This window comes from Triticum urartu, chromosome 2A (assembly GCF_056163025.1).
Source record: "Triticum urartu cultivar PI428250 chromosome 2A, HENAU_Tu73, whole genome shotgun sequence".
Taxonomy (NCBI): domain Eukaryota; kingdom Viridiplantae; phylum Streptophyta; class Magnoliopsida; order Poales; family Poaceae; genus Triticum; species Triticum urartu.
In genome coordinates, this window is record NC_141874.1 from 144165820 (window position 1) to 144179307 (window position 13488).

At 47.3% G+C, this 13488-nt stretch overlaps 2 protein-coding genes and 1 pseudogene across 2 annotated transcripts; 1 reads left to right on the forward strand and 2 right to left on the reverse strand.

Moving 5' to 3' along the window:
* Window positions 1–1399: 1399 nt before the first annotated feature.
* LOC147984313 (uncharacterized) lies at window positions 1400–1947 on the forward strand. Its single transcript, XM_087539734.1, has one exon. It carries the CDS (start codon window positions 1460–1462, stop codon window positions 1757–1759), a length of 300 nt encoding a protein of 99 aa, XP_087395860.1. The 5' UTR covers window positions 1400–1459; the 3' UTR covers window positions 1760–1947.
* A 2042-nt stretch (window positions 1948–3989) lies between these two features.
* Window positions 3990–5425, reverse strand: LOC125535458 (uncharacterized). Its single transcript, XM_048698506.2, has 3 exons — window positions 5097–5425; window positions 4332–4979; window positions 3990–4238 (listed from the first exon to the last, which is right to left on the reverse strand). Exons 1-3 carry the CDS (start codon window positions 5423–5425, stop codon window positions 4160–4162), a joined length of 1056 nt encoding a protein of 351 aa, XP_048554463.2. The 3' UTR covers window positions 3990–4159.
* A 2914-nt stretch (window positions 5426–8339) lies between these two features.
* Window positions 8340–11039, reverse strand: LOC147984314 (uncharacterized; annotated as a pseudogene).
* Between the last annotated feature and the right edge of the window lie 2449 nt (window positions 11040–13488).

Consider the following 13488-nt stretch of genomic DNA (forward strand, 5'->3'; position numbering starts at 1 on the left):
CTAGTTGGAGGTGGCAGGTTGAAAGTGCGCCAAATTAAAAATGCAAATGGACATCACATGAAAAGGCCGATCCCCTAAATTAAAAAAAATCTGAATTTGTTTGTGATAAATATTGATGAATTTCTAACATGCACGCAAAATTTGGTGACAAAATGACATGCTTGGAGTATCAATAGTTTTTCTCAGACCTCCAGATTTCATCACGAAATTTTGCGCGCGGGTCAAACATTCATCAATGTTTGTCAAAAAAAGAGAAAATTTTGAATTATTTTATTATTGCTTTGAATTTTAATATTATGTGAGCTTGGGATTAGAGAGCATTTTCGTCTCTGTCGAGATTAGAAGAAACCCCTTGCTAGGGCTGGATATCGACGTAAGAACAATGGATACGTCTAGAACAGTTCCAAGAGGAGAGAAAAGGGCACGTCCAGCCCAACCATGCGCCGCCTGCGTGTCCGTGGACTCCTTCATCCGTATGCCGGTGCGACAACGTGAGGATGGAGGAGCCCCGGATCTTCACATCAAGCATGTAGGTAGGTCTAGGATAGGTAGGTCTGGCAGTGTTGCATCCATGGAGTCGACGGTGTCTTGTCGAATAAATTTTCCCCAGGCATGGCTCCATCTTGGCAGCGTCTTTTCAGGTGGTGTCGAGTGGCTCGGGGATATGTGTGCTCGCCGTCGGTGAGTAGAGTGTGTGTGGCGGTGCTGTTTTTGGCGGTGACGGCAACGACTCATCCAAGAATAATGCCCGGGCTCTAGTCCCGTCTCGATGGCGTCCATGGCGGCGGCGTCTCCCGTCTATTTTTCTGGTCGACGATTTTAGATGTTCGGCCAGTGGCTGGCGTTATGCGCGATGTCACCGGTGGGCGAGTGAAAATGGTGGTTCCAGATTTGGGCTTGTGGTTTGAAGGCGGCTGATCTAGCACTTGGCCTCGACGACGTGGACGGCTCACAATGGCTTCTTCATCGACCCACCCTCATGGGCTGTGGTTCTCCTTCGAATCGAGCGACATTCATCATATTGTTTTTTCTGCAAATTTCTGCGCTCACTTGTTTGCACTTGACCCTTCTGATCAGTTCAGTGTGCGTGCGTTGTATTCATCATAATTGTGATCAATGAAATGTGGTTACTCTAAAAAAAAGCAACAAACTGAATGCCCGCAAAAAAAAAACTGATTGGCGCGTTCACCAAAGCTGATCTCCCGGCAGATTTCCAACCAAACCCCGAGACACACATGCGGCAAAACCTCCCGAAACGCACCGGACCCAACCGCAAAATCAGGCAGATCACCAACCCATAGGCCCTGACCGGCGCGGTGCGGACACGCTCACGAACCGTCGTTCGTTCCCTCACATCCTATAAGTACGATCGAGCGCGCAGTGGAGAGCTAACATCACATCAGAGATCAGCCCACGCGCACACGCCAAGAAGAAACCGACCGATTGAGCTCCACTCGGCATGGTTTCCTCCAAGAACGCCCGCTGCACCGCGCTTCTTCTCTTGGCCGTGCTGCTGCTCTCGTGCGCCGCCATGGGCCGCGCGGCACGGGGCCTGGAGGAGACGGCGCCTGAGGATAATTACCCGGCCGACGCGCCGGAGTCGTCGCCTGAGGACAATTACCCGGCCGAGGCGCCGGAGTCGTCGCCGTTCCCGGACTTCCCGTCGTTCCCGAAAGTCGAGCTGCCGCCCATGCCCGAGATGCCTACAATTCCCGGGTTCAGCTCTCCCGAGCCGGAGCCGGAGGCCGATGAGCCATGATCAAGGACGAGGGCCGTGACATGAACTCAGAGAGAATGTGAGCCGTCCATGCTCCTTCGTACGTACGTTGTGGTGTGCTGTTGTGTTCGTATGATCGTATGATCGTATGACCTTCCACTGGACGGCAAGTGTGTATGTCTACATGTTCGATAAAAATCCTGTGATAGAGTCTGTGTTGTTCACTTTTGGATTCACACCCATTGAAATATGGAAAGTTTCACACGTGACATCGACTGACATGCAAACTAGAAGTACTCCCTCCGTTCCTAAATCCCCTGTTCAAGAATTCATCCGATTAACCAGTTAACTTGCCGATTAATTCCTACTCATAGGGTCACCGAGTAACCGATTAACCGATTAATCACCCGAGTAATTGATTAAATGGCCAATTAACTTGCCGATTAGTCTATTAATCCCCTACTCGCCAGCCAACCGAGCAGCTACCAGTTAACGATTTCCTCAACAATGCCTAAATCTAATCTTTTTAAAGATTCTATAAAACGGACTTAAAATGAGTGCATCTACACTCTAAAACAAATCTATATTCATCTGTATGTAGTTTTTATATTCAAATCTCCAAACCGACTTATATTTAAGAACGAAGAGAGTATTTCACAGGGACTACACCATGCCAACTTTGATGTACGCTATATATATGTACAACCAAATAGTAACAATCTCTACAGTTTCTAAAGAAATGTAAACGCAAGAACCAGAAGATCGAATTGCCAATAAGATTTGTCAGGTAAGTCTCGAAACCAATTGGCGACCCGGCCCTACCCCCGCGAAAGGTGATCTAGCGCCGCTGCTGCCGGCGCCACAAGGATCCTTCCTCCCACGCCCACCTCACCTCTCTTCCCCCCTCGCGTCCCTCTCGTGCCACTCCCGCGAGCGACCGAGAGGCAAACCCTAGCTACCGGGACTAGGTCATCTTTGCGCCACCCCCCCCCCTCGCCGTCGAAAGCTCGCGCCACGGGCAAAGTCTAGTCCGTATAGGTGCTGGTGGGACTTGCTCCTCTCCATGCTCGAGTCGTGTGGCACATGACGGCGGTTGGGTGATGGCGCGTCAGCGCCTAGACAAGTTTGAACGCATGTTCGGGTCACGGAGGGATGGTCTGGCCGAGACCCTGCTATGGCGGCGGCGGCTGCCTGAGCATCATCCCAAATCTGGTGCGGTTGGGGCCTTGGGGTACCTTGGTGTCAGCTCGGGGCAGCGGCCCGGTGATGGCGGCCATGACCGGCGGTTCGACGGCGGCGGGACGTGCCTGTCTGGATCTGGTTTGGACCTATATGTGCCGTGGGGGGTGGCAGCGTTGTAGCAAGTGATCTGGTGCACAAGATGCTGGACTAAGGCTCGTCAAGCAGATCCATGTGAAAACCCTGCTCTCGGCTAGTTGCCAAGGCCGGCGATGGTGGCGTTCTTCTGCGCCATCCTTTTCTTGAAGGCATCGCCGTGGAGAAGCTCCAAACCTCTATTCGCTACCTCCGGGGAAACCTAGATCAGTCGATCGGATAACGGTGGTGCTCTTGTGTCGTTCTTCCCTTGAGGGCATTATTCTTGGAGGTGTTCTTTAGCTCGAGGGACCAGTGGACGGTTTCAGCGGTGGAGTGGTATTTCATGTGACGCATCTACGACGTGGAGTCTCGAAGGCATGGCACAGCAAGGTCTCGACGACGAATGTGTGATGATGGACACACGTAAGGAGGTTGCGTTGTCGGGCGCAGTTGTGGCATCGACTATAGGCCTTGCGAGGTCGATGCTTAGGTACATATTTTGAAGATGGATCCATGAAAGACGACGGCGGCAACCTCTGCATCGTGTGCATGTGGCGACCACTGAGAGTGCGCCGGACCCGTGGGTCACCCAGACCCGAAAGTGCGGCTTGGTGTTGGGGCCTTCAGTTATGTTGGGCTTTGGTGTGAGGTCTAGGTATGCGGCTCAAACAATCTGTACCCCTTGATCAAGTTAATAGGAGTAGCGAGAGATATTGCCGAGATAATGGGCTTAGACTTATTGATGTACTTTGTAAGGTCTTGATGAATAATTAATAAAATTGTTGCATGCGTCGCCCTGGTGGTGCAGAAGAGGCCGAGGGTCATCCTCTTTTGAAATAAAATAAAGCAGAAGATCAGATATTGAGCATGATGCCTAAAAACCTCGCATATTTACAAGCACAACTGAAAGCTGAATCGAGTCAGGAGATAATGTTCGTACTTCTGTACAACCTGATTAAGTAAAGTTTATCATGCCTAGATTTCCATCGTGCGATTGAGATAAACATGACCAAGATGAAGCGATATATTGTACTAGCGGGTTAAAAAAATAGAGCTCGGTATTTGTGCCTTGGTGGTGACTGGGGAAAGGCCCCTTGGATGCAGGATGCATAACCAAGCAACTCGCTACCGCTTGCACTTGTTGCAGTAATGGGTTAGCGGGGACACCTTGGATGCACATCTGTAGCAGAAGCTGCTTCCACACCTAAAACAAATCAAACAAGGGAGCCGCAAATCATTTCACATTTGTCAAGTACAGCAGTGAGCGATCTGTCAGGAGTTGTAATCTGATCCGTACCTGCATTTGATGTAGTTGCATCCTTCCGATTTCTCCACGTACATCCTGCACTTGGGGCACCGCTGCCACCTCTGCCGTCCGGCGAGCCTCCTCAGCAGGAGGTCCTCCCGGCCGCGCTCGTCCTGCCCGAGCTCCTGAAACTCCCTGCACCCGACCCCGGCGTGCCACGGAGCGACGCACCGGGCGCAGAACAGCCTGTGGCAATGCGGGCACTCGGCCTCCACGATCGCTGCCGCACCGGCCTCACCATCGGCGAGAAGAGGCGCCGAGCATTCCTTGTACGGGCAGTACACCCTTTTGGCGCCGAGCAAAGACTCACACAGTAGGAAGCCCCACTTGTCGAGCAGGTCCGAGGAGATGATGCCCATGCAGCTCTCCGGCTCGACGGCGCCCTCCTTGCAGCCGGGGTCGGGGCATTTGACGCGGGCGACGTTCTCGCCCAGCTTAGCCGCGACGTACTGGGCGACGCAGCCCGAGCAGAAGGCGTGGCCGCACGAGCCCACGCTGAACTTGAGGGTGCCAGGCACCGTCTCCATGCAGATGGCGCAGTCGAAGAGCTCGCGGTGGCCGTCGCCGTCGCCGTCGACCACCGACGCGTCAACACCGGTCAACATGGGGTCGATGGGCGATACGATGAACGTCTCTGGCCTGGGTACACGAGGTGATATTGAGAATTGAGTTCGTTGCGCCGATCAAATACATCTCCGCTCCGTGCCGCAGTACGATTACGAATGAATCAAGCGCAGGGGAGTAAATAAAACTGACCACACAACGAACAAGACCATCGTCATCGCCACGGCGAGGCCCCAGCAGCACCATGCCTTTGCTCGCCCGCTCAGACCCTTCTCATCTGCAGGAGAAGGGCACACGGCGAGCGGGGACACGTCGAGGACCGTCTTGCCCGGGTTGGCCTCTTCGTCGGCGCCGCCCCTTCGGTAGCACATGGCCGCCGCGCCGGCCGCAGCGGTGACGTTGTTGCCGGCCAAGGCCCCGCTCCGGCTCTCGGGCACGAGGCCTTTGAACGGCTGCTCCTCGGCGGAGAAGACGGCGAGGAGAAGAAGGGCCGTGAAGGGGACGGCCCCGGCGGACGGCATTGCGCTTCTCCCACTCCGTCGCCGCGTGTGCTAGTCGTGTGCTTGGTTCGGTTGGATCTGGGTTCAGGTTGAGCTATATCCGCGTATCGCGCGCGTGCACGTATCCGCGTGAAACGGAACCCCTCGAAACTCGTCGCCGGTGGAGAATTATGATCCATCGGGTCTTGTGCCATGCCAAGGAGGCAAAAGATTGGTCGTCTCCTTGTGGAATGAACGTGATGAATCGTGTCGTCGTTGCGTGGCTTTCACTATTAATTGATCCCATGCACGTTCCGCTGCTAGTAGTACTAGTTTTTCTTAAGTACAACAATGACATATAATATTTTTATAGAAGGAAAGATAGTTAATTACAAGAACCCGTCTTCGCATAGAACAAATGAGAATCGATACTCCAACACCTAACTCCGATGCACCCTAAGCTAACTTCTCACAAATCTTTGTAGACCTCCTACACCTATCCCCGCAGCTCGCCATTCTGCGATCTCAGCCAGCACCAAGATGGGTATGAGAGACACCGGTCCATCCTGTTGAACACCCTGGCATTTCTTTCCTTCCAAAGGATCCATGCCACCACGTTGACTAAAGTGTCAAAGCCTCTCCTATCAGCTCGAGTGAACTTCTTTCTTTCCCTAAGCCACCGAGCTGAGAATGCGTCCACTTGGGCCGTTCCTTGCACATTTAGTCTAAGGAGGTCGAACACACTCTGTGCCACACTTCCCTGCTGCTACTAGTTATGTTACTAGGACAATTAGTGATTAGTACGTTAGTTCATGACTTTCTACTGTCCATATCAATGTGATTGTGTAGATAGATGTTTTTTAACCTGCTACTTGGATGCCGATATTACGCGAACGTTCTGTCTGGGAAAGCCTCAGATCGAACAATTCATTTGATACTGGGAGAGGGCATAGATGGAAGGAATTCGTTCGAGAGCGCCCCGGTGGGATCCGGCTTGCCTGCTCTCTTCCCATGCTCCCATCCGTGCTCCTACTTCACCCTACGGTTGTCTTTTTTCCTCTTTTCTTTGTAATCTAATCATCTCCCCCCTCCCTCCCTGATTTTAAGTGGGTGGGGCCATGCCTTATTTTGTTCCAATCAAATCAAGACACGTATGCGGGAGCACGGATGGGCACACGCCGGGAGAGCAGGCAAGTCTCGTCCGCCCCGGTGCGAACACCCTCGTATAGTCCACTACATGCCTTTTTGCTATAACTAAATGAAAGAAAAAATAAAGCTCAGTTTAACCCAGTTTTTACTGTGACTACAAAACCCCAATTATGGTTGTGAGTTTGTGACTAATAAAGTACAGATTTCGCCATGCTACAAAAATTGCAAATGTCCGAAGAAATGAAAAGATGAATTTTTCCGTGATAGATATATTGAAAAACAAGATACTACTACATAATCCTAATGGTTCAAACCAAAAGTAATGTCATCGTCTTTATAAGCAAAATTTGACATCATGGTCAAAATGATAATTTTTATACGAAATAGCATTAAAGAAAAAGTTCATGGCAATTTGCATCTGTACATGGTTGCAAGAAAATATGGATTAAAATTGTATGGTATTTTTACTATATGCATCAAATGATTAAAAAATGTGGACTAGAAAAATGCCGTCATGTGGCAAAACAAAAGGGAAAAATTTGCCATCTTGTTCAATAATTGCCATGTTTTTTTAAAGGAAATATTAAACAGTCTACATAAGCAAAAAAAAAAACCATAAACAATGGAAAAGGCAAAACTTGCCATGCATGGGAAGTACTTTTGCCATGACAAATAAAATAAATTTGCCATGCGCGACCAAAAGTAAATTTGTCATCTATGTAAAGTTGGAAAGTTAAGAAAACGTGGGAAAATCGATTTCATTTTAGGAACATCGATGGGAGAAAAACCAGAGATGGTTGAAAAAAATCAAAGAAGAGAAGGGGAGGGGGCGTATATAAGGAGGTTGGACGAAGGAGAGGTGAAATGAGAATCTTACGTTCTTTGTAAGTAGTGGAGATTGGCACAAATGCATGTACGTGGCAACGTGAGAGGAAATTGAAGTGAACCCTCCAGAGCGGCACAATGGTGCCACCCAACGTCGGCAAAGAGGTGCATGCCAAGGTTTAAAAGAAAAAACATTATCAGTTGTACATTAGGCACGAAAGATGTCTTAATACCAGTGGTAAGAAGCACTTATCTTTTTCATGATCCTAAAATCTACTCTCTCGCTTCGGTTTGTCGGAGCTATCTCACAAATCTGAGCAACCAGGGTACATATATAGTGATTGGAGGGAATGAATATCACATGCTTACTTTTCCCACAAAATATTTGATTAGAAAATATTGATGTCCCCTTCGTAATCTTCTACCTCTCCCTCCTCCTCCTCCTCCTCCTTGCTAGGTGAATGGGCGATCACTCAAGCGGGTCCCATTCATAGATTTCATCGTTGCGATGCTCGGTGGAAGATAGGGAACTAGACGGCTGCCATCTATTTTTTCGAAAAGGGGCGCTTTATTACTTAAAAGATTTTAAACATTACACCCGGCCTCTGCATAATTAAGTTGCACACGGTCAAATAAGATCCTCTCACACAAAAGAAAAATAAAACGGCAAATTACAACGAAACATGTAGAGTCCGTATGACGCCTAATGTGGAGGGGGGCCAATCCTTAGATCATGCTGCCACCCATGTTGGGTAAAAGTATCCCTCGCCGTAGCCTCCAATCATGTACACACCTCCGTAAACAAGTATTGATTCTCCACGCGTTGTAGAGAGCAGGGGCGGAGCCAGGATTTCACCATGGGGGGGGGGGGGGGGCGAGGAACACATTGAAGCACACATGAGACATAACACAAAAATATTTCAAGTCTTGAATATTGTATCGATATCAAACATGTAATAGTATAAGCTTTACAATAAAAAGACTACATTTCTACTAGTTTGAATGCAGATCTACGCCCCCCAGCCGGTCGATCAAACAAATCAATAATCTCATTAACATTGAACTTTGCAGCTATTTCCTTCCCAATGTATACAACCATGTAAGGTCGAAGAAAATCGTCACCCATTTTACTTCGGAGACGTGTCTTGATAATCTTCATTGCTGAAAAAGCTCTCTCCGCAGTTGCAGTGGACACCGGGAGAGTGATGACCAAGAGCAATAATCTATCAACCATTGGATACACAGAGGCTTTACCTGTTTTATGCAATGCAACGGTCAAATCAGCCAGTGATGACGAAGAATTCAGCTCTGGATGGTTGCAAACATCTAACTGATAGTGTGGAAGTTGTGACTTCAGGCGAGCCTGCTCTTGACTAGAAAAATCCGCTGGATAGAATTTGTCCACAAGCATGCAAATCTTTGATATGTCAAACGAGTCATGCCTTGGATCCAAGGATGCACAAAGTGTCATTAGCTCTGTTGTCTGAACGCTAAAACGGTCATTTAGCTCAACCAGTTGTTGATCTATCGCCACATTGAACACATCTGCTTTGTAGTGGTGAAGCACCGTGATGTTATTATGTTTCTTCCGAGACTTAGTCACATCAACATACCTGTAAATTACAAATACAGTATATGTGTTAGAGTAAAGCATATGTGATCAATATTATTCTATTATACAGTAGAGGAAAGGGAGTAAGGGACATACTTGCGACTCATATCGGGGATCTCAACTTCATCCTTCACACAAAAGGTCTTAACCTCCTCTATGAGAGGTTCCCATCCTTCCTCTCTTAGATCAGCGAGGAGCACCTTAGTGTTAGAGAGTGTATCTAATGCATTCAAAATGTCCATAGATTTCTTCTGGAGTGTTTGGCACAAGACATCTGTGATTTTCATAATCCTCTCCATGAGGTGCAAAATGAACACAAAATCAAAAGAAACAATTATCCTTAGGGCGCCTCCAGCATCTCCACGGGAATATTGTGTCACCGAACGATCATTCGCTATACTTCGTAGGACTGTAATTGTGGCACCAAACATCTTCCTCAAGCTCCTAATTGACTTGAAGTGCGAACTCCATCTAGTGTCTGCTGGTCTCTGTAAAGAACCTATCTGGTTTGCCCCTTTTCCCGTATCAAGATCCCCCAGTTCAATTTCACGTGCAATTTCGGTGGCTTCATTTGCTAGTAACTCATCATTGCATTTAGGTGAAGCACTAACAACATTTATGACAAAATTGGCATGTTGAAAAAAATTATGCACTTCATGTACCTCTCGTGATGCTGCAACAAGGGCCAATTGAAACTGATGCGCCATACAATGAATGTAATGTGCATAAGGGCACGCCTTCAGAATTAAAGCCTTCAATCCGTTCCACTCCCCTCGCATATTACTGGCCCCGTCATAGGCCTGACCTCTGATATCTTCCACATTTAAATTGTTATCTGCTAGAACAGTGCAAATTGTCTCCTTGAGAGTCAATGCAAGAGTGTCATTCACATGAATGACATCAACAAAACGCTCCTGTATGAACCCTTCAGTGTCAGGAAACCGGAGGACCAACGCCATTTGCTCTTTCTTGGATTCATCGCGAGCTTCGTCAACCATTATACAAAATTTGCTATCACCAATTTCCTCTCTAATTGTTCTTTGCACCTTTCGAGAAAGTATAGCAAGAATTTCCTCTTGAACCTGATGAGATGTGTACTTTGCGTTTCCAGGAGCATTTTCCAAGACAACATCTTTCACCTCCTTGTTATAAGAAGCCAAAAGTTTTACCAGTTCTAGGAAATTACCCCGGTTAATGGATCCCGGAGATTCATCATGCCCTCTAAAAGCACAAGCCTGGAATGTTAACCACCTGCATCATGTCATATAATTGTTTTGTTAGGATACTACAAGATATAATATTTTAATTATTGTAACATAAGATGGAAGAAAAATATTGCTTACCGGATGGAATCAATTGTAACTTTGAGCCTTAGCCTTGCATCTAAAATCGTTTTTGCGGTTGCTTTCCCATACACCTTATCAATATGAGTCATGCTGTTTTTGAAATTATCATAACAACGAACTGAGAAGTTATGGGCTGAACCAGCATCTTTACCCATATGAGTTAAAAAAGCACACTCTTTCCCATTATTCACCTTCTTCCACCTATCAAAGCCCAAAACAGTAAATGTTTCTGAGCCGCACTTCCCAATCGGCTTTCTTGAGAAGAGGAAACAATGGAAGCAATATGCACGCTTTGTGTAAGGTGAAAACTCAAGCCATTCAAAATCCTTGAACCAACTGTACTGGAAACGCCGACGATGTTTTGGTGGATCATCATTATATGGATACTCTCTCATGTATGGCATGTATCGGCCTTCAGAAATATAGAATTGGCGTGCTTCATTTTGCTTATCAAGAGGGAGTTCCCAAATCTGTTTGCGCTTTCCAGGGTCTCGCTCGAATGGTGTGCTTCCGATTCTTTGTTGTTCTAGAACTTCTACTTCTACAGATGCCTCAATATTTTGCTTGGGGGTGGCATATCAACCGAACTGAGATTGGGGACACTGTTATCGGTGGGTTGCTCTGTGACATCGACCTCCACAGTTGCATTTGCATTTTCAACTGTAGAGTTTGAAGCAATTGGCTTGAAAAAATTACTTATCGGTGGTGTCTTCTTCTTCCTCATGACCTATGCAGTTCTTATATAAGTACAAAGCAGATATGTAATCTGGAATTGATGTGACAAGTGCCAAAATATACTAAGTCACTAACCACTAAGTAGTAAGTACTAACAGTTGATCAATTGATTTATTGAATCAAACTGACGAGTAGTATGAACCTGACAATAATACCTCCTTCTCTGATCACGGGACAGGATCAGTTAGGAATTCGGTGTGGGCTTGTGGCGATTCCGTGCGGCTTCCTGTACTGGATTGATGCACGGTCGGCGGCAGCTTCGCGAATCAGCAATCGACGACGGGCGAAACACGGCGGCACGATGCCCGGCGGCCGGCGTCAATGAAGCCCTAGCGCCAGCGGCTAGCGGCGCGTCGCGGACGAAAGAGTCCAGGTCTCCAGGAAGCTAGTCGCGTGTGTGTCGTTCATCGTTGATCGATTGAGATGTGGATGCTACCAGCGTATACAGCGTAGTATGCAGGCTGCAGCCTCGGCCCTTGGCCCTTCTTGCGTTTTGGGCTTGACATGAGTTTAGCCCATGCACTAATGGCCTGATGGCCGGATAATTATGCCTAAACTATTAGTACTAGTCCCCGCTGGAGTTCGTTGGGGGGGGCGAACCATGGGGGGGGGGTCTGGCCCCCGCTCGCCCCCCACTGTCTCCGCCTCTGGTAGAGAGGACCATAAACGAAGAGTCCCGGTACACCTGTAGATAAACTGCAACAAAGAAGTACTTTTATCGTTAAAAACCTTATCATTTCTATATAGCCAAAGCGACCAAATAATGGCAAGCACTCCCACCCTGAGAAGAGTTCTAAACCTGTGATCAATCCCATGTAATCAGTTGCCAAATACATTAGCAACACTACAGGGAGGATACAAGCCAGAAACTATTTGAATGACTGACCATATAGAACGAGCCAATTTGCATTGGAAGAATAAATATTTTATTGTCTCCTCATGGTGACAAAATACACATTGCGGGCTTCCATGCCAATTCCTCTTAATAAGGTTATCTTTAGTGAGAATGACTCCGCGACGAAGATACCATGCAAAGATTTTATTCTTCAGAGGTATCTTCATCTTCCAGATCTTCTTGTTATTAACAACTGGCACATCAGACAGGAGTAACGCTCTATACATAGAATCCACTGAGAATTGTCCATTCCCATGGAGGTTCCATCGGAATACATCTGACCCATGTGACAAGTGCACAGTGGACAACCGTTGGAGCAAGATATTCCATGATTGGAGTCTGGGTCCAATTAAGTCTCTTCTGAACGTCACATTTGGCGGAAATGATTCCATTACCGTGGGATAGTATCACCTTTGTGGCGCACAATGTTGTATAGAGCCGGATATTGTTCCCGGAGTGTGGCATTTCCTAGCCACTTGTCCTCCCAGAATCTAATTTCCGAGTCGTCCTTAATCGAGAAGGATCCATAGCAGAAGAAATATTTCTTCCTAGTCATTAGACCTGCCCAAAAGTGGGAATGCCTAGGCTTCCAATATACTTGGGATACCGCCTTGGAACCCACATATTTCCTCCTTAGGAAGGTTTGCCATACACCATCTTTCGTTAGTAATTTAAACAACCATTTGTCGAGGAGGGCCCTATTCTTAACGTCAAGGTCATGAATGCCCAACCCGCCTTGGTCTTTGGGACGGCAAACCACACTCTATTTAGCCAGTCGATATTTCTTTCTCTCACTATCTCCTTGCCAAAAGAATCTTGATCGGAAGTAATCCAATCTATGTAAAACTCCTTTCGGTAACTAGAAGAAGGAAATCATATATAGTACCATATTACTAAGTACTGAATTTATGGGGACCAATCTTCCACCCAGATACAACAGTTTACCTTTCCAACTGCTAAGTCTTTTGTGCAGTCTCTCCTCGATGTGTTTCCATTCAGCATTTGTGAGTCTCCGATAATGTATCGGTATCCCCAAATATGTGATCGGAAACTGACCCAACCCGCATCCGAACAGTTCAGCGTACATGTGGGCCTCGTCTTGAGCCTCGCCAAAACAATTCACTTTTATGAAAATTGATCTTTAGACCCGAGAGTTGCTCGAATGCTAATAAAATCAGTTTCAGATTTCTTGCTTTCTCGAGGTCATGATCCATGAAGAGAATCGTATCATCAGCATATTGAAGTATAGAGAGACCACCATCAACTAGATGATTTACTACCCCATCAATTTGGCCATCAACCTTGACCCGCTCAATCATGACCGCTAGCATATCCGCCACTATATTGAATAGCATGGGCGATACCGAGTCACCCTGTCGCAATCCCTTCTTTTGTTTGGAAATAGTGTCCAACGTCATCATTGACCATAATGGCAACACTACCTCCAGAAACAAAGCTATGGATCATAGCGCGCCACTCTGCAGAAAATCCTTTCATTCTGAGAGTCTGTTGAAGAAAAGGCCACTTGACTTTGTCATAAGCC

Coding starts and splice junctions, on each gene's coding strand:
- LOC125535458 (XM_048698506.2), bottom strand. CDS start 5,425: ATGCCGTCCGCCGGGGCCGTCCCCTTCACGGCCCTTCTTCTCCTCGCC. Junction 4,980..5,096: donor ATGGTCTTGTTCGTTGTGTG/GTCAGTTTTATT, acceptor TCGTGTACCCAG/GCCAGAGACGTTCATCGTAT. Junction 4,239..4,331: donor TGCAACTACATCAAATGCAG/GTACGGATCAGA, acceptor GATTTGTTTTAG/GTGTGGAAGCAGCTTCTGCT.
- LOC147984313 (XM_087539734.1), top strand. CDS start 1,460: ATGGTTTCCTCCAAGAACGCCCGCTGCACCGCGCTTCTTCTCTTGGCC.